Genomic DNA, 24,904 nt, shown 5'->3' with positions numbered 1-24,904 from the left:
CGCATGTTGGAAAGCCCTGCAGCCCTGCCTTTCCAGAGCCTCACGATTCGGCTGCAGGTCAGTTCCAGTCTCCATCTGTTAGCAGAGTGACATTTGGGCCACACCCGACATAGCAAATCCTTGCCCAGATTAGAGGTTACAGCAGAAAGCCCCGCACAAAAGCGTACTGGCTCAAGCGCTTTTATTTTGCTGACTTTGATGCCCATGAAATAAATTTGATGTGGTCTCATTGGAGTGATTCTGAAAACTGAAATTTGGATTGTTGTTTCTATGGTGAAACTAAACCTAATTTCTTTTTTCCTCATTTGAGAGAGGGTGTGTGAGAGGGAATGCGAGAGTAGGAATAGGGGGAGGGGCAGAGGAGTAGCAGACTCCCCGCTGAGCAAGGAGCCTAACCACGAAGGGGGTAGGGTGCGGGACTCTATCCGATCCCAGGGCTCTGGGATCAGGACCTGAGCGGAAGGCAGACGCTTAACCGACTGAGCCGCCCAGGGGCTGTGAAAGTAAACCTAATTTTTAAAAAAAGGATAAAAATCCTCAAATTGAAATAATGATTTGTCTGTTTTTGCTGTTATAGGTTCCTTGCACTGACTCCATGGAGAGTGTATCACCTGATTTCTGTCATGATACTTGGGCGTGTTATTATGCAAATAATAAAGGATATGGTTTTATCTAGAGCTAGAGGTAAGAAAACTGATAATTCATTTTTATGGTATGTAATTTTCTAGACCCTGAATGTCTGATCTTTGTGTAAGCATATTAACCAAGTAGTTTTAGAAGGGAACAAAATAACAAATTATGTAGGCATTGACTTTGGTACTATTGTTTATTGAATATTTATGTATTTGGTAAATATTTAATACTTATTAATTACTTACCTGATGTTGTCCCTAGTCATAGCTACTGATCCTGAGCGAAAGGTTTGTGTGTGCTGGTTTCTCTTTGGCTCTAAGCACTACTTAAATATCATTTTGAAATGTAAGTAAGCTGCAGTGAAGATAATAGTGAAATATTTATTACATCCCACATGATGAAACTTGGACCACTGGAAGATGGCCTCGTTTATATGAAAACCTTCTCTGCCTCAGTGAAGAATAAAACAATTCAGGGCTTAAAAACAAGTAATAGTTGGGGTGCCTGGCTGGCTCTGTCAGTAGAGATATGACTCTTGATCTTGGGGTCATGAGTTCAAGCCCCATGTTGGGGGTAGAGAGTACTTAAAAACAAAACCCCCCAAAACAAGTAATAGTTAAATAAATTTTAACAGATGAGTTCACACTGATGAAAAATGAACTAATTTTAAACATTGTTTAGAAGTGAGAAGTTGAATTACTTTTGAAATTTGCTTAAGGTGTTTTCTGAGTAATTTGTATTATAAATCTGAGTCAAGCTTTTCTGCACTCGGAGAGGCCTCTTCTACCAGCTAGTTTTTGTGAATGAGCAAAAACTCCGTCCTTGGAATAATTGAGCCCTGGGAACCTAAATGTGGTAAGATGGATTTGATCAAAAAACAGCAAAGAGGAAGAGGTTACAGCGAGACATTTATTTTCATTAAGTGTAACCCCCACACGGAGGGATAATGCTGGTTGGGGTCCATATGGATCAGTGCATATAAGGACTTCCCAAAGTTCTTGCTCTAACAGGAATCCCAAGGCCTGCCTTGTGGGAAGCAGCCTTGTTCTCCCTAAAGCCAACTCTGAGACTGGGGATAGAAGCTGTTACCGATTTACCGTCATCATGTTCTACAATGTGCCTTAACTCCGGTTTATCTTTTAAGTCTTTACAGTTTTAGAGCAAATCGTGTGTAAACCATTTTTCGAAAGATGGTTTCACATTGCTGTGTTTCAAGGTTTGAAGGGAATTCCTTCATTCTAGTGATCTAGGAAGGTGACAGAAAACTTGTGAATTTAAAGAATTTATCTGAAGAATCAATCTCCTGGAAGGGGGCAGCTCCAAACTGGAGGTTTGGTTAGGAGACCTCCCACCAATGCGTTTGTGTGCAGTTACTGCATTTCATGAATCTCTAAGATTATGTTCTTGTATGCAGTGTTCCTTCTCTCCTATCTCTCCCCGCCCCAACATTTTGTGTTTCAGAGAACAGTCACCCAGCTCCCTCACTTCTGTTTTTAAGATTTATTTATTTATTTGAGAGAGAGAGGGAGACAGAAAATGCAAGTGGGGGGAGGGGCAGAGGGGGAGAGAGAATCCTCAGGCAGACCCCCCGCTGAGCGTGGATTCCCAGCACGGGGCTCCATCCAGGACCCTGAGATCATGACCTGAGCTGAAATCAAGAGTCAGATGCTTAACCGACTGAGCCACCCAGGCGCCCCACCGACTCCCTGACTTTTAACCCTATCAGGCGCCCGCCCCAGTACTTTCTGTTCACCACAGATGTAGTAAGGATGCCCGGAGGTAGAGCAACTCACACCATGGGGTTTTGCCCAGGGCCGCTCCAGTCCACGCAGGGCGATGCCCTGTTTCTGCCCTGATTCCTAATGGATAGAGGAGAGCCCATTTTTCTCCACTAGACTTTGTAACATCTTCACCCTCCAGGACCTTCCTCAGGGGAATCTTAGAAGAAAAGAACTGCTTAAAAAGTCTGTCAGCGGCCATTGTAGATGAGCATCTCAGCAGTGTTGGTGTTGCATCAAAGTGGGTCACATCTGGGCACACGTTATAAGGAGCAGACAAGCACTGAAGGCCAGGACGGAGCTGGAAAACTCTACAACTGCTCATTTCTCACTCTTGGCCGCTCACGCAGAGGTCATTCTCAGCCTTGACTCATTGGCCTAATGTTCTTGCAAAGGCGGGACTTTCATATTCCTAAAGGGTGGGACACCTCTGCTTACAAAGGTTCAGTCCTTTACCAAACTAAGCCGGGAGAGTTGGAAGAATACGAGCCTGACGGGTCTAGTCCTTGAGCTCATTCATTCCACTCCCCAGGCGTGGAGGGCACCCATCCTGGACTGTGTTCGTGTCCTGGGGCTGCAGTAACAGATCATCATCGGCATGGTGGCTCAAAAACGACAGAAATCTCTTCTCTCGCTGTTCTGGAGGCCAGTTGTGCAAAATCAGTATAGCATGGGGCCAAAATCAAGGTGCTGGCAGGGCTGTGCCCCCTCCGGAGGCTCTAGGGAAGCATTCTTTTCTTCTCCTGGCCTCGGCCTCGGGTGGTTGCTTGGTGCATCGGCTTGCAGCCTCAACACTCCACTCTGCCTCGGTGCTCGTGGCCCCTTCTCCTCTTCCATCCTCACCACATCTCCCTCTGCCTCCCTTTTACAGGGATCCTCGTGACTGCATTTGGGGCCCAACCTGGATAACCCAGGACAGTCTCCCCACCTCTTGATCCTTGACTGAATCCCATATGGTGCCTCCCTTTTTCCATATAAAGTAAGATTTTGCAGGGTTCGGGGCAGAAAAGCCCGCCACCACTTGGTCTCCTTATCCCATGAAATGGCAGAAACTGACCCGCAACCACGCAGTTGTTCGAGGGCCACCTAAGAGCGTCGACTAGAAGTGCCTCGGGCGCAGTGACCCTCTGCCCCCTCAGCTCTGATGCAGAATCTGAACAACACGGGGTTTGTTGGCCCATCAGGCAGTCTGTGTGGAGCGCCTTTCTGTGCGGGGCCTGCCTCAGCACGGGGCTTCCAGGGGCTTCCAGATACCCCACCCCCACAGGCCTCTCTGCCCCCCGGGGGAGCTCTCATGCCCCCATCCTGTAGGGCAGGCTGTGTCCCAGGCCAAGCTTTACATCAGGGTTTTAACTGGGTAGTCTGCTACGCACCAAGAGGAAAGGAGAACGAGATTAACCGCTGTGCTTTCCCAGCACTCCTCAGCCTATGACCGAAGGAACACTGGTGTCCGCCCCGGCCTCCTTCAGTGGAATCTGTGCAGACAAAGCACATAGACAAAGTCCGTGTGAGCCCTGCACATAGATGGCAGGAGCCCGCCTCTGCAGACCTTTCAGCCCAGGGCCCTGCTGTGATGAATGGGTCTCTGGGAGGCGCCCAGTTCGAGCCAGATGCAGTTATGGAAACTCCATGGCTTCCACCAGACCTGCCAGCCACTCGGGCCGGACACCTTGGCTTTGCCGCAGCAGCTGGGAAAGCGTGAGCGAGTCCTCAGGCTCACGGGGCTGTTCTCTCCCCTCCCATCTCAGGGTCTCCGCTCCCCCCCGCCGCATTCCTGCCTGAAGATATCACACTTCCATTGTTAAGAATTTAGTTTTATTCCTCCTCTTCCCCCATGGTTATCCTTTTTCCTTCAAGATTTTATTTATTTGAGAGAGAGCATGAGCGAGAGAGAGCATGAGTGGGGGAGGGGCAGAGGGAGATAAGCAGACTCCCCACTGAGCAGGGAGCCCGATGCAGGGCTCGATCCCAGGACCCCAAGATCATGACCTGAGCCAAAGGCAGACGCTTCACCGACTGAGCCACCCAGGCGCCCCCCAACACTGTGATCTCTAATACCATCTTAGATGCTTCCTATGAAGTAGGTGAGGCCCACGTATGGAGATCCTTTCAGGTAAATTAACCTTTGTGGAACCTACCAGAGCCCACGTGTCTGTTGCGAGTCAGCAGCGTGAGCAGCCTCCAGCTGCGGTGGATTTCTCGCTCACTCTTGCTGGAGCCTACCTTGAGTGCACACTTCTCTTCATCCAGGCCCTGGGGAACTTTTCTGCAGCCATAGGCTCTTCCTCCATCACCTACCCCTCTCTCTCATGACAGAAGAGCCCAGAATTTCCACACTGGCCCCCTTTAATATCCTATTCAAGAACCGCCCTGTGTGGTGGGGGGGGGGCTCAGCAGGTCCCCACGAGGCCACCTGTGGAGCATTTCCACCCCTGTCTCTTTATACCCTTCCTCCTGCGAAATCTGCACTGCCCATTTATGCCATGTTCTGCCAGGCCCTCGCTCCTCGGGAACCCGCTCTCTCCTTTCCGTGTAAGTGCTGCCCTGCTCAGCCTCTTCCCCCCGCACTGCCCCCCAGCTCCGCACAGCCCCAGCCTGCTCTGTGCTCCGTGACTGTGGTGCTCTTGTCCCTGCCATTCTAAATGTCCTTGTCCCCTTAGCCAGCAATCATACTCCTTTTCCTCACTTTTAATGACAGACCAAACAAGCAAATACCCCTTAGTGTTATCTGCTTTCTCCACTCTTGGATCCAGTGTTAACAGAGAAATGTCCTATGACAGGTGGGTTGTTAGTGCTCGACTTTATCCCACTTTCCAACGTCACCTTGAGGCCTCACTAGTGCTCAGAATTCCTTGGATTCTTTTGAATAGTTTATTTGCTTTGTTTGACATGCCCTCTAACCCCCAAATATATGCCATCTAACCCCAAAAGCTTATAAGGATCATAAAAAATGAGACTCATTTAAAAAGGTGTAGTAGAGGAACAGGATTCTAATGTGACCATAACTGAGTGACAGAGGCATCCCTGGGCTTACCGGCAGCCAAGGCAAAAAGGGAAACTAGACCAACTGAACAATTCTTCTAATAGTCTGATGAAAGAATGCAAGCAATTTTGAGAAACTTTTTTCCTGGGACTCAATTTTAAGAATTTATTACATAGATCTTTGGTAGGGGAGACTGCAGAACAAAAGGGACAACATCGTTGGCATTTGTTTCATGGGAAAATGCAGAAACGGCCTCGTGGTGTTTCTAATATTGCACTTCATTGAAGCTGGTAGCTGAGAGTATAATATTAAGATATAGCACAGTGAAGAAAGCAAGCCAATCAAGAAAGCAAGTGATTGATCTAAGTATACATTTTTTTCTGTTGATTTCATTTGAGCCTAGGTATAAGCTCAAAACACCTAAGGAAGGAAGAGATAAAAATCTCCTTTCTCAAGTAACAGTTGTCTTAGTTCTCCTTCCGTCAGCACCATTTCAGAACCCACCTTAAATGCCACCTCGGTTATTGGTGCTTCCTTGAGCAGCCTGATTTCCTCTCTTCCCTGAACTCGCGTGGATTGGGCTTTTTGTGTAGTTCCTACACCACCTGCCTCGGTTCGTATGTACTTGAGTACATGCTAGGACTGCCTCACTGAACAGTCAAGTCCCTGAGGCAGGACCACGTGTGATGTAGGATCTCTCATGGCACCTGTCCAAGTGTTTTACATGTAGTAGGATCTCAAATATTCATGGACTAATCGCCTGAATTAATTATGGTACCAGAGGTATACACTGAATGGTTTGATAATTCCTAGAGTTTAAATATTTAAGCATTTCATTTTTTTTTTTTAGATTTTATTTATTTATTTGAGAGAGAGAGCGAGAGTGTGTGTGTGCGCACAAGCACAAGCCTGGAGGAGGGGCAGAAAGAGAGGGAAAGCAGACTCCCTGCTGAGCAGGGAGCCTGATGCGGGACTCAGTCCCAGGACCCCGGGATCATGACCTGAGCCGAAGGCAGACGCTTAACCGACTGAGCCACCCAGGCGCCCCTAAGCATTTCATGTTAAATAGCTCAGAATATGTCTAAGTTGAGAAATGCCTCAAGAGAAAAACACCTCCATTAATGTCTTGCTTTTTGCCTCTCCTGGTTACAGGTGCACAGTTATGGAGAAGCCTCAGCGAAAGGTAAGGAACTTGGTTTTTTTTCAATGTTATTGCTAATAAGAGGGTAGGTGACTGAGCCTCCAAGATGTCCAGTGGATTCAGATCCATCAGTTGGTTCTCTCCTTCTTTAAAATTGACTTTATGTTTTAGAACAGTTGAGATTTACAGAAAAATTGAGAGGATAGTACAGAGTTTCCATATAGAGATAGTACATCGCCTACCTTTCTTCTCTTCACATAGTAATATTACATTACCGCCGTACATTGTCACAATTAATATCTTCTTATTAGCTAAAAGTCCATGCTGTGTGCAGATTTCCCTAGTTTTCGCCTGATGTCTTTTTTTTGTTCTAGGATTCCATCCAGGATTCCACAATGCATTTCATAGACATACCTCCCTAGGCTCCTCTTGGCTGTGACAGTTTCTCAGACTTTTCTTCTTTTCGTTGACCTTGACAGTTTTGAGGAGTACTAGTCAGATATATTGTAGGATGTCCCTTTATTAGAATTTGGTGTTGGGCGCCTGGGTGGCTCAGTTGGTTAAGCGACTGCCTTCGGCTCAGGTCATGATCCTGGAGTCCCTGGATCGGGTCCCGCATCGGGCTCCCTGCTTGGCGGGGAGTCTGCTTCTCCCTCTGACCCTCCCCACTCTCATGTGCTCTCTCTCATCCTCTCTCTCTCAAATAAATAAATAAAATCTTTAAAAAAAAAAAAAAAAAGAATTTGGTGTTTTACTTATGACTAGACTGCGGTTATGGGTTTGGGGAAGAAGAGCACAGAGGTAAAGTGCCATTGTCATCACATTGTATCAAGGGTACGTCTCATCGATGTGATTTATCATTACGGTTTTAACCTTGACCACCTGGCCAAAGTAATGTTTGTCCAGGTTTCTCCAAGTTGGTTATTTTAAGCGGGGGAATCTGCTTGGGAAATCAAATTAAGATCAGAAGGCTGTTGATAAGAACAGGATCAGAGAGAGTGATTTGAAATTGGTTAACGATGCTGCCCTTGGGGCGTGCCGGCCCCTTTAGGCATGAACCCATCCCTGGCTGGCCTGGCAGTACGGGCCTTGGGTTCTAGTCCTGCCCACCGCAGACACACTGGACCTCCTTGGGCAAGTGTCTAAGCTTCCTGTGCAAGTGAAGAAATTGAGCTTGGTCTTTAATTTTGGTTAGGGGGACGATGCGACCCAGTGAGCTAGTGTGATTTCAAGGGAATTTTAAAAAAGCACTTTGTGATTTACTGGTCCTTATTTTGACTGGTGAAGTTATCAATTGCCTGCTTTTTCTAGAGCCCTTGCTGTCCAAGCCCTGTTTAGAAGCTGTTAGAGGGGCGCCTGGGTGGCTCAGTCGGTTAAGCATCTGCCTTCGGCTCAGGTCATGGTCCCAGGGTCCTGGGATCGAGCCCTGCATAGGGCTCCCTGCTCTGCGGGAAGCCTGCTTCTCCCTCTCCCACTCCCCCTGCTTGTGTTCCCTCTTTCGCTGTCTCTCTCTCTGTCAAATACATAAATAAAATCTTTAAAAAAAAAAAAAAGCTGTTTGAGTGTTTGATAATGATTTGGAAAAAATAAAATAGCAGGACTAAGGAACTCTGCCAATGCCGGGTTTGGTCAGGGAGTAAGCAGCTTATAATATGGCTTTTTTTTAGATCTATAATATTTCACCACTTTGGGAAAGTGCTCATGTGCCTCCAGAGAAGGCATGATAATGAAAATAACCTTTTTTTAATTTTATTCATTTATTTTTTAAAGATTTTATGTATTTATTTGACAGAGAGAAACACAGTGAGAGAGGGATCACAAGCAGGGGAAGTGGGAGAGGGGGAAGCAGGCTTCCCACGGAGCAGGGAGCCCGATGCAGGGCTTGATCCCAGGACCCTGGGATCATGACCTGAGCCGAAGGCAGACGCTTAACGACTGAGCCACCCAGGCGCCCCTTTTTTTTTTTAGATTTATATATCTCAGTGAGAGAGAGAGCAAGCAGGAGGAGGGGCAGAGGGAGTGAGCACAGGACGGGGGAGGGGCAAAGGAAAGGGAGAGAAAAATCTCAAGCAGACTCCCGCTGAGGGAGGAGCCTGATGCAGGGCTCCTTCTCACAACCCTGAGATTACAACCTGAGCCAAAACCAAGAGTCTGTCACTTAACCAACTGCGCTACCCAGGTGCCTTGGAAATAAGCTTTTTAAGGGAGGGTCTCATTCACTTCACAATTACCTAGATACATATTCAGGTTCATCCTGGTCCCAGCTCCACAGCTGTTGATCTTGCCAAGTTCATTCCTCTCTTGGCCTCAGTTTTTCTCATCTGCTGAGGAGGTGAGAGAGAGAATCATTTCAGATATCCCTTCCAGCCATAAAAAGTCTGTAATGCAATTTGAGGTATTAGCGTGTTTGAGATATTGTGATTCATAATAAGAAATATAGATTTGGCCTTTGTCCCCAAGGTTCTGGCACCAAATCACTAAAACTTTTGCACTTTCCTAATTGTTGAGAGAAAGGTGTCTTTTGTTATGTTAATGAGGTAGCTTTTCTATGGCACCTAAGGACGGGGCTGGTTGGCATGGAAATTGATTAGAGGCTTGATTGGAAGGTTGGAACTTTCAGTCCTACTCCTCTTCTCTGGGGAAGGGAGAGGAGCTGGAGGTTGAACCAATCACCAATGGCCAGTGATTTAATCAGTCGTGCCTGTGGAATGAAGCCTCCATAAAAACCCAAAAGGACAGTGTTTGGAGAGCTTCCAAGTGGGTGACCATGTGATTTATGGGGAGCACATTTGGGGAGGCCATGAAAGCTCCCCACTCTTTCCCCTTGCCTTGCCCTAGGCTTCTCTGGCAGCTGGATGTTTCTTAGTTACATCTTTTGTAACAAACCTGTAATGTAGTAAGTAAAATGTTTGAGTGCTGGGAGCTGCTGGAGGCAAGTAATGGAACTCAAGGGAGGGGATTGTTGGAACCTCCAGTATATAGCAGGTTGGTCAGAAGCACAGGTGACAGCCTGGGTTGCAAATGGCATCTGAAGTGGGGGAGGGGACAGCCTTGTCAGACGGAGCCTTAACCTGGGGGGGTCTGACTCTATCTCCAGGTGGATAATGTCAGAATCAAGTTGAGTTGTAGAACCCTCAGCTGGTGACCTAGAATCGCTAGGTGGTGTGGAGAAGGTCCCCCTCCGGTCCCCCCCCACCCAGAAACTTGGGGACAAAGGCCAAATCTATATTTCTTATTATGAATCACAATATCTCAAACACACAAATACCTCAGATGGTATTACAGACTTTTTAGGGCTGGAAGGGATATCTGAAATGATTCTCTCTCTCACCTCCTCAGCAGATGAGAAAAACTGAGGCCAAGAGAGGAATGAACTTGGCAAGATCATCAGCTGTGGGACCAAAATTGTAGCTGGTGATCAGAAGTGGGATCAAAGAATCATTCCCGTTTCTTTCATTTTGTTATCTTGCTACGTTTTTGTTTGGCCAGTGACTCCTTCAAAGGGATTTAATCCACAGTAGAAGGGATACTTTCCGGTATTTTTACACTGGTTTTTTTTCCCCCAGATTTTTATTTAAATTCTAGCTAGTTAAAATATAGTGTGATATTGGTTTCAGGAATAGAATTTAGTGATTTATCACTTACATATAAGTGTTCATCAAAACAAGTGCCCTTAATACCCATCACCCATCTAACCCATCCCCCACCCACCTCCCTTAAATAGAGAGTCTCTTATGGTTTGCCTCCCTCTCTCTTTATTTATTCCCCTTCCCCTGTGTTCATCTGTTTTGTTTCTTAATTCCCACATTTGAGTGAAATCATGATATCTGTCTTTCTCTGGCTGCCTTATTTCGCTTAACATAATACTCTCTAGCCCCATCCGTGTCATTGCAAATGGCAAGATTTCATTCTTTTCGATGGCTGAGTTCACAGTTTCTCCTGTGTAATTATATTCTGTTCTCTATTCATCATGGAGACATGAAATTACAATATTTATTCCTCTAATTTCTTTGATTCGGTATGTTGCTTACGGTGATTCTTAGTGTCTGGTACTGGGTAGTGCTTGTGTTTTTCACATTGAAAAATTCAGAACCACTTTATTTGAAGGACAAAATGCAGTGCTGTATGAGAGGCTCTTCTGAGTCAGAGAGGCGCGGTTTTGCTCACATGAGCATTGTGGGATTAGGATCTTTCCACTTCCATGGTTGGTTTGCTGTCTCACTCTCAGAACGAGCCAGGCCTTCTCTCTGTGGGGCTTTAATTGCTTCATTAAAGATCATTACGTTCACTATAAAAAGGTGAGGCAAATAATGGACGATTCTCTCTTCATAATGCCATTGTAAAGCTTTTTAATTACAAAGGAGCTCCTTGCAAAGGGAACCGTTGTGCACTGTTGGTGGGAATGTAAATTGGTGTAGCCACTATGCAAAACAGGGTGGAGGTTCCTAAAAACTTAAAAAAAGAACTACCCTATGACCCAGCGATCCCACCGCTGGGTATACCCCGAAGGAAAGGACATCAGTGCCACAAACAAGCCTGTGCCAGCATGTTTACTGCAACGTTATTCAGAACAGCCAAGACATGGAAGGAGCCTAAGTGTCCACCGGTGGATGAATGGATACATAGGGACATATATACAAGGGAATATTATTTAGCCATACAAAAAGAAGGAAATTCTTCTATTTGTGACAATATGGATGAACCCCGGAGGGCATTGTGCTAAGTAACATAAGTCAGAGAAAGACAAAAACCATATGATCTCACTTATATGTGGCATCTAAAAAAGCTGCTGATAAAAACAGGAGAGGAGACTGGTAGTTGCAGGGGCTGGGAGGGAAGGGAAATGAGGAGAAGTTGGCCAAAGGGCACACATACACTTGCAGTGATAAGACCGATGAGTCCTGGGGATCTAACGAACAACATGGCCGCTCTAGTGAACAATATAATATTGCACACTTGCACATTGCTAAGAGAGTAGACCTTCTGTGTTGTCACCACCACCCCAACAAAACGGGACTTATGTGAGGTGGAGGATGTGTTAACTATCTATGTGGTAATCATGTCACAATTTATGTGTGTGTCACACCCTCATATTGTACACGGTAAACTTACACAATGTGATATGTCTACTATGTCTCAGTAAAGCTGGAGAAGAAAAAGGATCTCCTTCCTTCTCTGTAGTCTGATGGCTTATTTCCCAGAATGTTATTTACTCCTCGGGAAAATTTGCTTCTGTTGGCTTAGCTGAAAGTATTTCCCTCAAAATTTAGCATGAAGATGGAACTGTACCCTTATGTATATGTGTAGTTTCTCTGGGCATTTAAAGGCTGTTCATAAAGTTCACATGGGTTATACTGGTAAATAACAATAAAGCCAGCATCTAATTTCTGATGTGGTCATCAGTAATAAAAGTTGGATAATTTTAATCAGATGCTACTCATATATAGATTTTTGTACACAGAAAGTTGATTTTGTGAAACTGTGGTTCACAGTGGGTAAGTTCTGAGAAGGGCTCCTGCTTGACCTATTTTTTAATAAACTAAGTCACTAACTCTACAACCTGCACAGGATGTATACAGAGCAGTCTGTCAACTGAACCAAATTAACATCTCTTATGGCTCATTCTGAGTATTGAAATGCAACCTGACCTTCAGTGTCCTAAGAGCTTTTTATTTCTGCACGTGACTCTGGCAGCTGACTGAATAAAATCTCATGTTAACAAAGGAGACATTGTGCACACTGCCTTTTAAAAACATAAATTTGTTTTCATTTTGGCCAGGTTTTTCTAAGTATAAATTTGACGGAAATAACTTCACTTGCATATATCCTGATCATTCAAAATTTCTTTACAGACTTCTTTAATAGTTGGGTACATTATAACCAGATGAGCTATTCTCAAAATTCTCATCAAAAATCTTGTTTTATCGTTCAGTGCCAATTTACAGAAAATACCATTTTTTTTTCATGGCAGCTAAAGAGTTTGGAAATTATGGCTGAGAACTCTGGGATTTTCTAGCAGGTGTTCCTGGAATCTCGATGCCTCTAGCAGGGTGCCCTTCACAAGAATCGGGGAGTGGCTTTCCAGTGATTCATGAGGACATCAGATCTACTTTGCCTTACCTGGAGTTGACTCTTCAGAGGCATAGCAGAGAATTAACAGTCAGTATTTCTAGAGCCAGCAGGGATTAGCAAGAGTCGTGAGCTTTTTGCCTCTACCTTGGTCAGATGGTGGGGGTGTCGGCGTGTCTCTGTCTCATGCTCTCGGGAGAAATAGCTGTGTGGCCCCACTTCATGGGATAAAATGCCCTTCTGCCTTGTCAGCTTCCCGATAACTGCCAGTCAGAGCATTCTAGCTGGTTCTATTTTTTTTCGGGGAAAAGGAGCCAAGAATCTTTGGTTGTAAAACCCAAGTCCCAAGCTTGCCCCAGCTCATATGCCCAGAACAGACTGGAGCATTTAAGTAGGGGATGTCTAATTAATTAAATCTTTGAGCACGACTTTATGTCTCTGTTAAAAGTGAAGAGTCATCTAGCATTTGCTAAATTGTCTCTCTGAGGAATAGAATTTAGTGTGAAAACTGCATTTTCAGTATTTATGAATCATCCTTACTCATCAAAATTATATTGACAAGGTGAATTACTAAGTAAAAAGCCTTGCATAGTCACATGGTATTTTAAAAAGTATCCTTTCTTTGCTGTTAAGCACAGCAATGATTTTTGACTTGCCCATTGAAACTAGTCGATTTTTACAGTTTGAGCATTTTTGAATGTGTCTAGAAGTCACATTGTAACTTGTGTTTTATAATCTTGTCCTTGTACCTTTGTCATAAGGCATTATATTTGAAAGCTGTATTTTTTTTTTCAATTTAATTTCAGCCAGAACTGTAGACAGGGAGCCACATCTCCATGAGTTTTAAAAGAAAATTTTGCTGTGAAGGATACATTTGATTGAATTAAATTTGGTAAAAATTATTTACTTTTAGAGAAAATATTCCCTTAAAATCGGAGTCTGCTGGATTTTAGCATAAGCATATCTGAACTTGAATAAGTCTTTGGCTGAAGATATCTGGGCTGGCCTAGGAGCGAAACACTATTCAAATCTCTATCCTGCCAAAATAAAAATCCACATAGGCCTTTATTCCTTTTTTTCCCCAAAAATAATAATTGAGCTCTATTCTGTAGTCCTATATTGCACAATGGAGAGTCAAAGCCCCTTTCTTCCTCTCTGTCAGGAGAGAACAGCCAGCGCCATTCAGTGACTGATAGATGGCGAGCTCTCAGCCAGAGCTGCTGAGACTTGGTCTGAAAGTTTCTCTAAGTTCTTCATCCGGATTCCAATCTGTTGTATTCATTTTTTAAAGTTGTGCTTTGAAAATTAGACCAGTTTGAAGACAAGTATGGAACAAAGGACTCTAAGCAGTTTTTAAAGCTAGTGTGGAGGACTAGCAGAATTCTGCTGCTTCTCTCTTCACCATGAGTGGTGGACCTACATAGAAGATTACTTACGGGTTTTTGAAAATGCCCCCTGCTAGACATTTAGGGGCTGTCTTTGTCTCTCAGGAGCCTGTCAAACTGAAACATGGCTAGAACGAGCGTTCAAGAGAAAAATTTCACCCTGAAATTGACATGGATCCTCACCACCAATGGGATACATTTCCTGAAGCATTAAAAATAAAACCAAACAGGAAGTGCGTTTCATAGCCCACCAGCTTCATTGAGAAGGGCAATCAATGGTTAGACCTGTTTCTGGCTGCATGTTCCTTTCATGAGTAACATAGTCTCTTTCTATCCAAGCAGATTTATCAAGTCAGAACATGGACAGAAAGCCAGGGGTCAGGCTTTCTGGGTCTGGGAGCAGTAGCCCTTAGATGAGCCCTAAATGACTTAAAACTCAAGGCTCCTTAAGTGAAAAGCCCTCAATATTATGTGTAGGATGAGGGATGAGGGTGTGTAGGCGTGGGTGGGGAGGACCAGGTTTTAATAAAGTGCTCAGGAAAGACTTGACTGAAGATTTTGAGCAAAGCCTAGGAAGTGAGGTTGTGAAGCATGTCTGGGTAAAGAGCTTCTAGGCAGAGGGAACAGCAAGTGCAAAGGCCCTGAGGCAGGAGCTGTATATGATATATGTATATATTTTTTATTTTATACCAGTAAGGTTTTTTTTTTTATGCAGCCATAGTAACTGGAATAAATGGAGTATTACGCAGTTCATTAAGATCATGTTATAAGAGTATTTAGCAATCTGAAAATTTACCCTTTATTGCTAATTGTGTTAAAAAAAAAACTGTAGGTTTAAATAAGTGCAGGAAGGTATAATGTATGATATTATAATGATATGTTGGTACACATGTGGTATTGCTCTGTTAGGGGAATCCAGGTGGTTTTCATTTTCTTGGTTTTGTTTACCCGCATTACATTTCCCTTTCTGTAATGAACATGGTAGCTTTTATCAGGAAGAGAGACCGTGAAGGGGGGGGTGCGTCCCTTCAGGCAGGATGAGGTGTGTGACTGTGGCTGTTGGAGGTGACACACGGAAGTCTGCAGGCAGTGTGTCTCCAAGTGCCTAAGGGCCCTGACTGCCGAGCTGCCGTCCAGAGACAGGGCTCTGGTTACGAGGAGAGAGACTGGCGTGGCCCCGTCATTGGAAACAAAGGTCAGGGCCAATGTCCAGAGAAACAGCTGGGCTCTACGGAAGGATGGAGCCTCAGAAATAAGTCAGAGGCATTATTGGGGGGGGGGGGCACGGGAGCTGACCAGGCCAAGTGCCACTTGACATTAAGCCTCATAGGACTGGGGTGAAGAAAAGTATTAATGCATTATTAAGTAATAAATGAAAATTATGGGGCGCCTGGGTGGCTCAGTCTTTAAGCGTCTGCCTTCGGCTCAGGTCATGACCCCAGGGTCCTGGGATCGAGCCCCGCATCGGGGTCCCTGCTTCCCCCTCTCCCACTCCCCCTGCTTGTGTTCCCTCTCTCGCTGTGTCTCTCTCTATCAAATAAATAAATAAAATCTTTTTAAAAAATGAAAATTATTCATTTCCAAGGTCAGGTGGTGTCTGAGGGGTGGGATAAAATTCTTGAATTCTTCCTTTCTGAGGTTGTGCTACAGGCCCAAGGTTGAGCCTCCACATACAGGGGAAGGGCCTAACTGCATCTTCTCCTGATTGACACATGATCCATGAGTTTTTACTTAAGTAAAATTTGGAAACTCATTGTATCACTCAGACTAGGACTGATAGCTCCAAACTATAGGAGGACTTTAGGCAATTCAAACAAGAATGGAGCTGAGAAGACCTCATGTTCTCTTCTGAACAACCCACCCCTGGGTTGGTCCCTCTGTCTAGCTGTCCATCTATCAGTTATCAATCTATCAATCTACTTACCTGCACATATTCCTTAATTATATTTTAATGATAATATTTGATATATTGAAGAATATAACATACTTGTAAGTTGTAGACATTATAATAAAATGAGAGCCTTTTCCCCCAGACAGGACTGGTACTAGTCTCTCTCCCTTACCTTCTCCTGCTGCCTCCTCATGCCCAAGGCAAGAATGATCCTGAATTTTGTGGTCTTCATTCCATTGCTTTAAAAAAATGATATATATATGTGTGTGTGTGTGTGTATCTATATTGAAATTACATATACATGTATTCCTAAGATTTTTTTGGGGGGGAGTCTATAAAAATGGTACCATATTTATTTACATTAGAACTAATGTCTTTTTCAAAAAGATTAATTTTTCAAAAAGATTAATCCATGCCGCCGTGTATGGCTGTGGTTCCTTCTGGGTTGTTGCCGTATAATATCCCACCATGTGACTATACCATATTTATTTACATACTTTCTTTTTACTGGACTTTGGGCACTTTCTTTTACCAGACTGTCCACTACTTCTTTTGAGTTTCTGAGCTTACTATAGGGCACTACTAAAAATCACAAGAAAAAAGGTAAATGCCTAACACATAAAGTGAATAGTTTCTTAGGCCAGAATGCTGTATGTTTGCAAGCGTGTGTAAAATCCGTACCGAAACCTGGGCTGAGACCGAGCGTAGAATGAAGTTCCTGCCGCGTGGCACGGTTCACATGCTGGCCGCCACTAGAGGGCGTGGGAGGGCGGGGACATCTGCGTGTCCCAGAAGCTAAGAATAACGTGCTTGCTGCTGGAACTTGGGCGTGTGGCTGCAGTGTTTCCAGTACTCGCGCATTTCAGGGCAAAAACATTTGCGTCGCTCCAGTTACAGGAAGAAAATCCAGTGAAAGGTTATGTCTGTATGTGTACACGTATACACGTGGACAGACGCATGTGTTCCTTGCTTCCTCTCCCACCTATATTAAAATATAAGGGTAGGGCGCCTGGGTGGCTCAGTTGGTTAAGCGACTGCCTTCGGCTGGGGTCATGATCCCGGAGTCCTGGGATCGAGTCCCGCGCCGGGCTCCCGGCTCAGCGGGGAGCCTGCTTCTCCCTCTGACCCTCCCCTCTCTCATGCTATTTCTCTCTCTCTCTCTCTCAAATAAATAAATAAATAAAATCTTTAAAAATATATATATAAGGGTAAAGAGTAGTGACAGGGACACACTCATGGGGATAGGACAGACTGGGTGGGGAGGACATTCACATACAAACCAGCCCAAACTACTTTGAGTTCATCACCCTTTTACTGCTTATTTCAAAGTCTTCCACATGATCTTTATTATGTGCTCTCCAGAATCTCTGCTTCCCTCACCTGTCCTTGACTTAGAACTTTCTCCTCTCTTGGAAGTGAAATGCATGGATTCCTTCCTTCCTCCCCTCATCCCCTCACCCCCAGCTCTAAATAACCTTGAATAGGAAACCCAAGAAATCTGCTTCGTTTGCTCTTCTGAGGAGAGAAGGCTTCTTGCTGCGTGGTTGGCCGCTAGGCATGAACTGCCCCGTACACCATTGAGGGTGAAGGTCCCTGCTTGGTCGGGAAGCGCACAGAAGAAGTGGCTGCCAAAGGTTGTCCTCAGAACCTGGGAATGTTTGTGGTGGACTGCATGCCGCCCTCTTTCCCCACAACTACCAAAGACGTCCACACCCTAGCGCCCAGAGCTTGTGGGTGACTGTGTGCCTTACACGGCAAAGGGGACTTCGCAGATGTGATTAAGTTAAGGGTCTCTAGGATGGGGGGAGGATCCTGGATGACCCAGGTAGGCCAGTGTATTCACAAGGGTCTTTTTAAGAGGGAGACAGGTGGCCAGAGAGGAGAGAGACACGTGCTTTTGGCTTTGAGGATGGAGCCCAGGGCCACAAGTCAAGCATTGCAAGCCGCCTCTGGAAAGTGGAAGAGGCCAGGAAACAGATTCTCCCCCGAAGCTTCTAGAAAGAATGTGGCCCAGCAGACCCACTTTAGATTCTGATCACCAGAGCAGTAGGATGACAAATGTGTGATTTTCCGCCACCGAATGTGGTAATTCATTACAGCAGGAATACGAAACCGTGTTCCTTATGTGTGAAAGAACCACTGTTGTTAGAAAACGTTGAGGGTGCGCTTGCCAACTTACATCTCCGTCCACTGAAGAAATGCAGTGTGACCCCGATTTGTGGGGGGAAACAAGGAGGCTTGAGGTGCCAGCTAGAGTGGTCAAGCCGATGAAGCACCAGACCGGACAGGAAGCCCAGAATGTTCCTACTGGGCAAATAGGAATAAGAGCTTGGAAAGGGAACACGTGGTCAAGATGGTCAAGAAGGGTCTTGAAGATGCCATGGTTGGAGGTCAGGGCGAGGAGTGTTTCAAGGAGGAGGCTGTACGTGATGTTCCAAGGGTACTGAGGAAGGCGACCGGATTGTATAAAAATATGAGTGTTTGTGGAGAACTTTATAAATAGTTCCCCATACTTTTGTTTATACATGTGGAGGAGGCAGAGACTTTTTGGAGTAAAAAACCAAATGAAGGGGCTTACGGATAAAACCAGGGCTGAGAAAATGGAGGTGGGTCGTGTGAACCACATATTTGAAAATACTGGCAGTGGGTTGTGGAGAGAAATGAATCTGTGATTTTTTTGTTAATTTGTTTTTTGTTAATTTATTTTTATTGTGGTAGAAGAGCCATAATTGACCATGAGTGACCTTTAGTCCCTTCACAGTATCTGGCAGCCATCACCACTGTTGAGTTCCAGAATATTTCCTCACCCGAAAAGGAAGCCCCATCCCCCTTCCCTCTAGCTCCTTGGCAACCACGAATCTGCTTTCCGTCTCCACGGATTTGCCTTCTTCCAGATATTTCCCACAAACCATATAATACGTGGCCTTGTTGTGTCTGGCTTCTTTCACTTAGCATCATATTTTTAAGGCTCATCCATTTTGTAGCGGGTGTTATTACTTCATTCTTTTTTATGGCTGAAAAATATTCCATTACTTGGATATATCACATTTTGCTGGTCTGGTCATCCGTGGACGGACATTTACGTTGGTTCTGCCTTTAGGCTGCTGTGAAGAGCGAGCAGCTTGGTTTTCTCTTGCTTGGTTTTGTTTTCAGAACAGGGAGGCGTGACCCTGTGGGGGAAGGAGAGGCCTGTGGCCAGGCAGGACCGCTTCCATCCAGCAGACAGCACCTCGGACCTGGCGCCTGGCTGCTGGGGGCCAGTCTGCACTGTCTTGAGGGGGCAGGATTCTGTCTGGGGAGAGAGGGGAACCTGGGCAAGTGGTGGGCTTTGCTCATCGTCCAGGAATCCTACAGGAGAACAGAAGGTAGCGTTAGGGAACTGGGTAAATGCCGGATGCCAGCATGGAAGCTGATTTTAGGCAGCACTCATGCCTCCAGCAGTGAGAAGACTGGTTCTAAAGGAAGAGCCCAAGAGTGTGCCCTTCACTTGTCATTTTCGTCATGGAGAAAGCATGCAGGAAGGAGGGAAATGAGAGGGGCGATGTTATTATTTAGAGGTATCTGGTAAAAGGAGGCAAAAGTGCATGATACGGTATCCTTATTGGGTAGATTGCGTTGCTCTTGTGCTATTTATTAGGGTTTTTTTTTGAAGGCTATTCTTACTTGTGCCTGTTTTTAAAACCTGAACAACTGGGAGAGAGAACTTATAATCCTGTAGTCATTTGGCTTGTATTCTTAGAGAGTATTTTTAAACGCTAACTTTCAGAGCCATCTAATGTCACTTAAAACACAAGAAGTGCTTCCAGTATTCATTTCTCCTGATCTGCAGGTTTTAGATTGTGAATAGTATTTTTACTTCCACTGAAAACACATTTTCCCCCCAGATCTCTTTCTTGATGTTTGCCTAAATTTTTTTGGTCAGTTGTCATTATCTTTATTAAAATGAGTGATGATATTTTCAGTCATGACTCAAGAGTCATCTGCTATGGAAAGAAAACTGTCTGAATTCCAAAGCTTATCAAGCTAAACATCCTCAAGTCAGAAATGGATGTGTATTTTGAATAAATTGCGCATTTAAAATACCTTTTTTTTTTTCTTTCTGGAGGCTAAATTCAAATGAAATCATCTTGCTTTAAAGGGCTTTTTGTGGCTCTACCAGGCTTGGAATATGTAATGAAGACTCAGTAATTGAGAAGATTTTTAAATTAAGACTCACTAATTGAAAGAAAAGAAACTTGTATTTTTGTTTATTTTATTTTATTTTTTTAAAAGATTTTATTTATTTATTCATGAGAGACAGAGCGAGAGAGAGAGGCAGAGGCAGAGGGAGAAGCAAGGTCCCTGCTGAGCAAGGAGCCCAATGTGGGACTCCATCCCAGGACTCTGGGATCATGACCTGAGCTGAAGGCAGCTGCTTAACTGACTGAGCCACTCAGGCCCCCTGAAACATGTATTTTTAAATTGAGAAATTGATCTGAAACGGATTTGAGGTCAAAACAGGGGTATCCTAATCTAGGTCCTCATTAAACTGGAATAGAAAAGACTGCCCTTCTCCACAGTCTTGCTTACATATACCTAGGTGATTGAGTTGGACCATTTCTACTTGCCTAATGCAAGGGGGGAAGGGATCCTGGTTTGAGGAATCTGTTTGTGCTCTTTGTGAGGGCACATGGGAAGTTAGAGATCGACTTAGAAGTTTGACTCTGTTCCTTGTTCAAGGCACAAAAGTCCTCAACTGTGAAAGACAATATGGCTGGTAACAACTTTTCTCATGCTGGTTAGAATATGGGATTGATAATAGCAAGAAGGTTGTTAGCTAAAACTTTGGAGAAAACTCTTTCTTTTGGTACTTCCAGCTGATTTCTGGAATAGAAGAAAAGCTGTTTTTTGCTAAGCAAGTGCTTTAGAAAAGTAGAGAGAGGCCAGTGAAAAGTTGACGCTGTTGCATTTACCAGAGTTGAGACTCTGATGTTGCGTCTCTGCCTTTGTCTGAGCTCACCACCTAGACTTTGCGTGAACTCTTGGCCTGAGCTTCTCTTTCTGCCCCTCACCCTCATTTTACCCTTTTGAATTTAATAATGAGGGGAAATAGAGGGAATTCATTGGTTGATACAATTCATAGGAATGCAGAATTAGTAGGATGAAGCTACAGGTAATCCAAGTCTGGAAAAGATCTTAATGAAACAAAATCGTAAAGATAAGCTGTCCAGCACTCAGAGTTCTCAGTCCAGGGGGATTATTTGCTAGTCCCTTTTGGTTAAATAGTTTTAGCATCTCATGACCCTCCTTCTTTTTAGATACAAAGAAGAAATGTTCCCTTTCATATTCTTTTTGGACCCTCTTTCCTGTCTGTTACCATTGTGCTCTGGGACTCCTGAATTCCAGTAGTTATTTCAAGGGATGTTGTAAATACTGGGGTGTGGGTCATGGTGGACTAAGCTATTTTCAGGCACATACTACCTTCACTCATATTTTGACACCTTTGAAAGATAACTTGACAGCCACTACCATGGGTCTGACATTGTGGTAAGGTCTGAGAAGAAGTGGGGGTCACACGGCTGGGTCACCTAACCTCAAGGCAGTATCAGGAGCAGAGTCATTAACCAATCTTGATCACCCTCCCCTCTCCCAACCCTCAAGTCTGATAGATCCTGGCTCCTTTTCCATGTTATATAGAAGGAAAGAATCCAGACAAAATATAAAAGTGGATCTATATAAAATATTTTTGGTCAAAAAGGCTATAATATAATACAGTATTCTCAAGATCTTCTAAATTTTTTTTAATCAGCAGTTCACATGAAGCTAAACAGAAACAGGATTGATAACGAATATATGTCATGATTCCCTGATTGCCATACTTTTCTCTTTATTGAGTAAGGACCTATCATGATCAGGTATTGCTGTGTAATAAGCATACAGATCTCAGGGCATACAGTCAGCATTTACTTCTTGCTTTCTATCTGTAGACCAGCTGGGGTTCACCTGGTTTGGGCTGGACATGGCTCCAAGCTTTGGGTGTATCTAGGCCTGCTCCTCAGTCTTTCAGCCTTGTTGGACTAGAGGCTATCCAAGGCAAATTGTTCTTACGGACAAAGACTGTAGGAACCTAAAAGGGCAAACCCAGTCATTCATGCACATTTCAAGCTTCTGCCTATTAATTTCCAGTTGGCCGAAGGAAGTGACATGACCAACGCCAAAGCCAAAAAGGGGAAAATACATCCAGTTACCATAGGCCATGACAAGGGTGTGGACATGGAATACTGCTACAGGGACTGAAGAATTGGGACTCATAATTTGATCTGGCATTAGGGTTTTTTATTATTAGGTTAGGAAGTTTTTCATATGATTATATTGGTTTTTATTCTATGTTCAGAATTTTTTTTTTGATGTTGTATATTTTTTTCGTTTATGGGATAAAAACTTCTAAGTCCAGTTTCCGTATTTATTTATGAAGATAGCTACTTTAACCACCTTTTCTTAACCCTTAGTATTTATAGGTGCTTCTTGGATTTGGGGCCATAATTATTAGTTTTACCCAGCACTAATTTTAAGGAATTTACTCAATTCCTTATTATTCTTATATCTTTCCAAACCAGAACCAGTTTACCCACTAATAATTGGAGGGTATGAAATTATTGGCAAATTTCACATTATCGTGGCACATCTGTGCGTGTGTTCATATATTCAGAGCTGAAGGGCTTGTTCTGTTTTGTTTTACAGAGCGAGCGAGCACATGCATGTGTAAGTAGGGCGGGGAGGGACAGGGGAGAAGGAGAGAGAGAATCTTAAGCAGGCTCCCTGACCACTGCAGAGACCAACATGTGGCTCGATCTCACAACCCTGAGATCATGACCTGAGCTGAAATCAAGAGTCGGATGCTTAATCAACTGAGCCACCCAGGCGCTCCTAGAGCTGAAGGATTTTCTAAAAGCTACTGTTACTATAGGACTGAACACTGAACATATTATACAGAAGGGTCTCATTATACATATTGAAAGGGGAACTTAGAAGAACCAGGTCCATTCTTTGACAATATCATCCACCTATCTGGAGCCTAAATTAATGTTGCTAAAACAAGAGTTACTGTTTTGGGATCATAAATTCCCATTGGTAACACACTCATGGTTATTCAGCAAAATTAACTAGAGAAGCAGCTGTGTGCTAGGCTCTGTGAGAGGGGGAAAGTGAAGGTAGTTAGAATGTATTAAAAATGTCCATGTATTTGGAAGGAACCAAATTCTCCTGTTAGCTGTTCAGGAGCTCATTAGCCAGCTACATTTTCTTGCAATAAAATATCTCTTATCCCGGGCCTGACTCTGAAATGCTTCACTTGAACTTCTTGTGATATTTGTCAAGGAATGAAACACTTGACCAATGTCAATTTTTTGGTTGTGAATAGAGAAAGTGAGGTGACAGTTCCCATGGTCACCCTAGAGTGAGGTCGCTGATGGAGCTTTGCTTTTTTGGATTCCTGCTTAAACTTTGGGGCCACTTTCCCTGTCAGTGTCTCGAGCACAAGTCAATGGCTCCATTCTTCCAAGATTTAGTAAACGCCTGCTGTGTGGAAGGCACTCTGTGGGACATCTAGCATAGGACCTCCTATTATGTCAGGATTTTATTGTATTTCCCTTGATGTTGGAACAAGGGAGAAGGTCTCAAATGTCAGAGAGGTGGTAGAAATAACAAAAGACTTGTACCTTGTCAGGCATGGTCAAAGCTGTGTCCATTCACTTTTCAGACGATTCCTAAGAGATTCCATTGCTGTTTGTTCTACATAAAGAGAGCCTGCGGGCACCAGGATAAAAAAGAGCTGGAAGTATTACATCATCAGAAAACATTTTCATTGGTACATCATGCCTTGACAGGAGGAAGTCCATGATTATATTTAGATTGATTCTGTTTTGCTCACTGAAATGATAATCTTAAGACAATGTAAGAAACAGGAAGAGGCAGGATATTCGAAGGCCACCAGATTTGTTGTATACACATCAATTAATGTTTCAAAATTGGGGTCTGGTATTTTCACGTATATCAGCATCCTATTTTATGTTTTCCAATCAGCTGTAATAATAGGTGTCTCATATTTAAATTCTAGAAGCATCTTTGAGGTAATGTGTTGCACCTAACAATGTACCTCTTTTCAAAGTTTGAATATTTCTTTTTTTTTTTAAGATTTATTTATTTTAGAGAGAAAGGGAGATGGGGGGGAGGGGCAGAGATGGAGAGAGAGAGAATCCTCAAGCAGAGTCCATGCTGAGCATGGAGCTGGACATGGGGCTTGACCCCAGGACCCAGAGATCATGACCTGAGCTGAAATCAAGAGTCGGCTGCTTACCTGATTGAGCCACCCAGGCACCCCCAAAGGTTGAATGTTTCTTTATCAAGAATATGAAATTTCAAGATTTGCGCAGTGAAAAAACAGAAGTACCAAAGGAAATTTTCTTTTTAGTGTTTTGTTTGGTTTTGTTTTACCTTATGATTTTGGTCATTGAATCTCCTAGCTTGGTTTTTCATGACCTGTGAAGACTGGACTTGTTTGGATTCTCCCATTACAGGATACGGGTTTTAGCGCCCCGCCTGTGTGTTACGTTTTGTCCTAACCCAGCAGTGCATCTGGTCCAGGACCTTCACCTTGGCCCCCTGCAGTGACCGTGCTCCAGATGAACCTGGGGTGGCATTGTGGACGGGGAGAACCATGAGTCTCTAACTGACCTGTCTTTCCAAGGAAGCTTCTGTGGTGACAACAAACAGAAACCCTTCAATCTAGCATTAATAATGGAGGAATTACTATTTGGACTCAGAGTATCACATGGAAGCTGGAACCAAGAAATGCAAGGAACCAGAGGCTAGAAAGTTACAAGGAACGGAAGCAGCTTTTGAGGGCTCCCCAGGAATCAGAGGGAGCAGATAGGGAGCTTGGAGTGCAGTGAAGGGCAGTTGAGGAAGTGGAAGGAGCCTGGATGACGGTGCTGATAACCTGTTAATAACCATCATCTATTAGTGCTTAATATTGCTGGTCACTGT

At 44.1% G+C, this 24,904-nt stretch overlaps 1 protein-coding gene across 1 annotated transcript in view; it reads left to right on the top strand.

Moving 5' to 3' along the window:
• The window catches only part of RETREG1 (reticulophagy regulator 1), a 127,042-nt gene that overhangs the window by 34,155 nt on the left and 67,983 nt on the right, over positions 1-24,904 (top strand). The window contains exons 2-3 of the mRNA XM_032415118.1: positions 578-684; positions 6,547-6,577. Coding sequence (XP_032271009.1) covers positions 578-684; positions 6,547-6,577 — 138 coding nt within the window. The remainder of the gene's footprint in view (positions 1-577; positions 685-6,546; positions 6,578-24,904) is intronic.

Source organism: Phoca vitulina, unplaced genomic scaffold (genome assembly GCF_004348235.1).
Source record: "Phoca vitulina isolate PV1807 unplaced genomic scaffold, GSC_HSeal_1.0 scaffold17, whole genome shotgun sequence".
NCBI lineage: Eukaryota > Metazoa > Chordata > Mammalia > Carnivora > Phocidae > Phoca > Phoca vitulina.
Note: the sequence above shows the minus strand (reverse complement) of the source record. Positions and strands in the feature narration are given on the sequence as shown.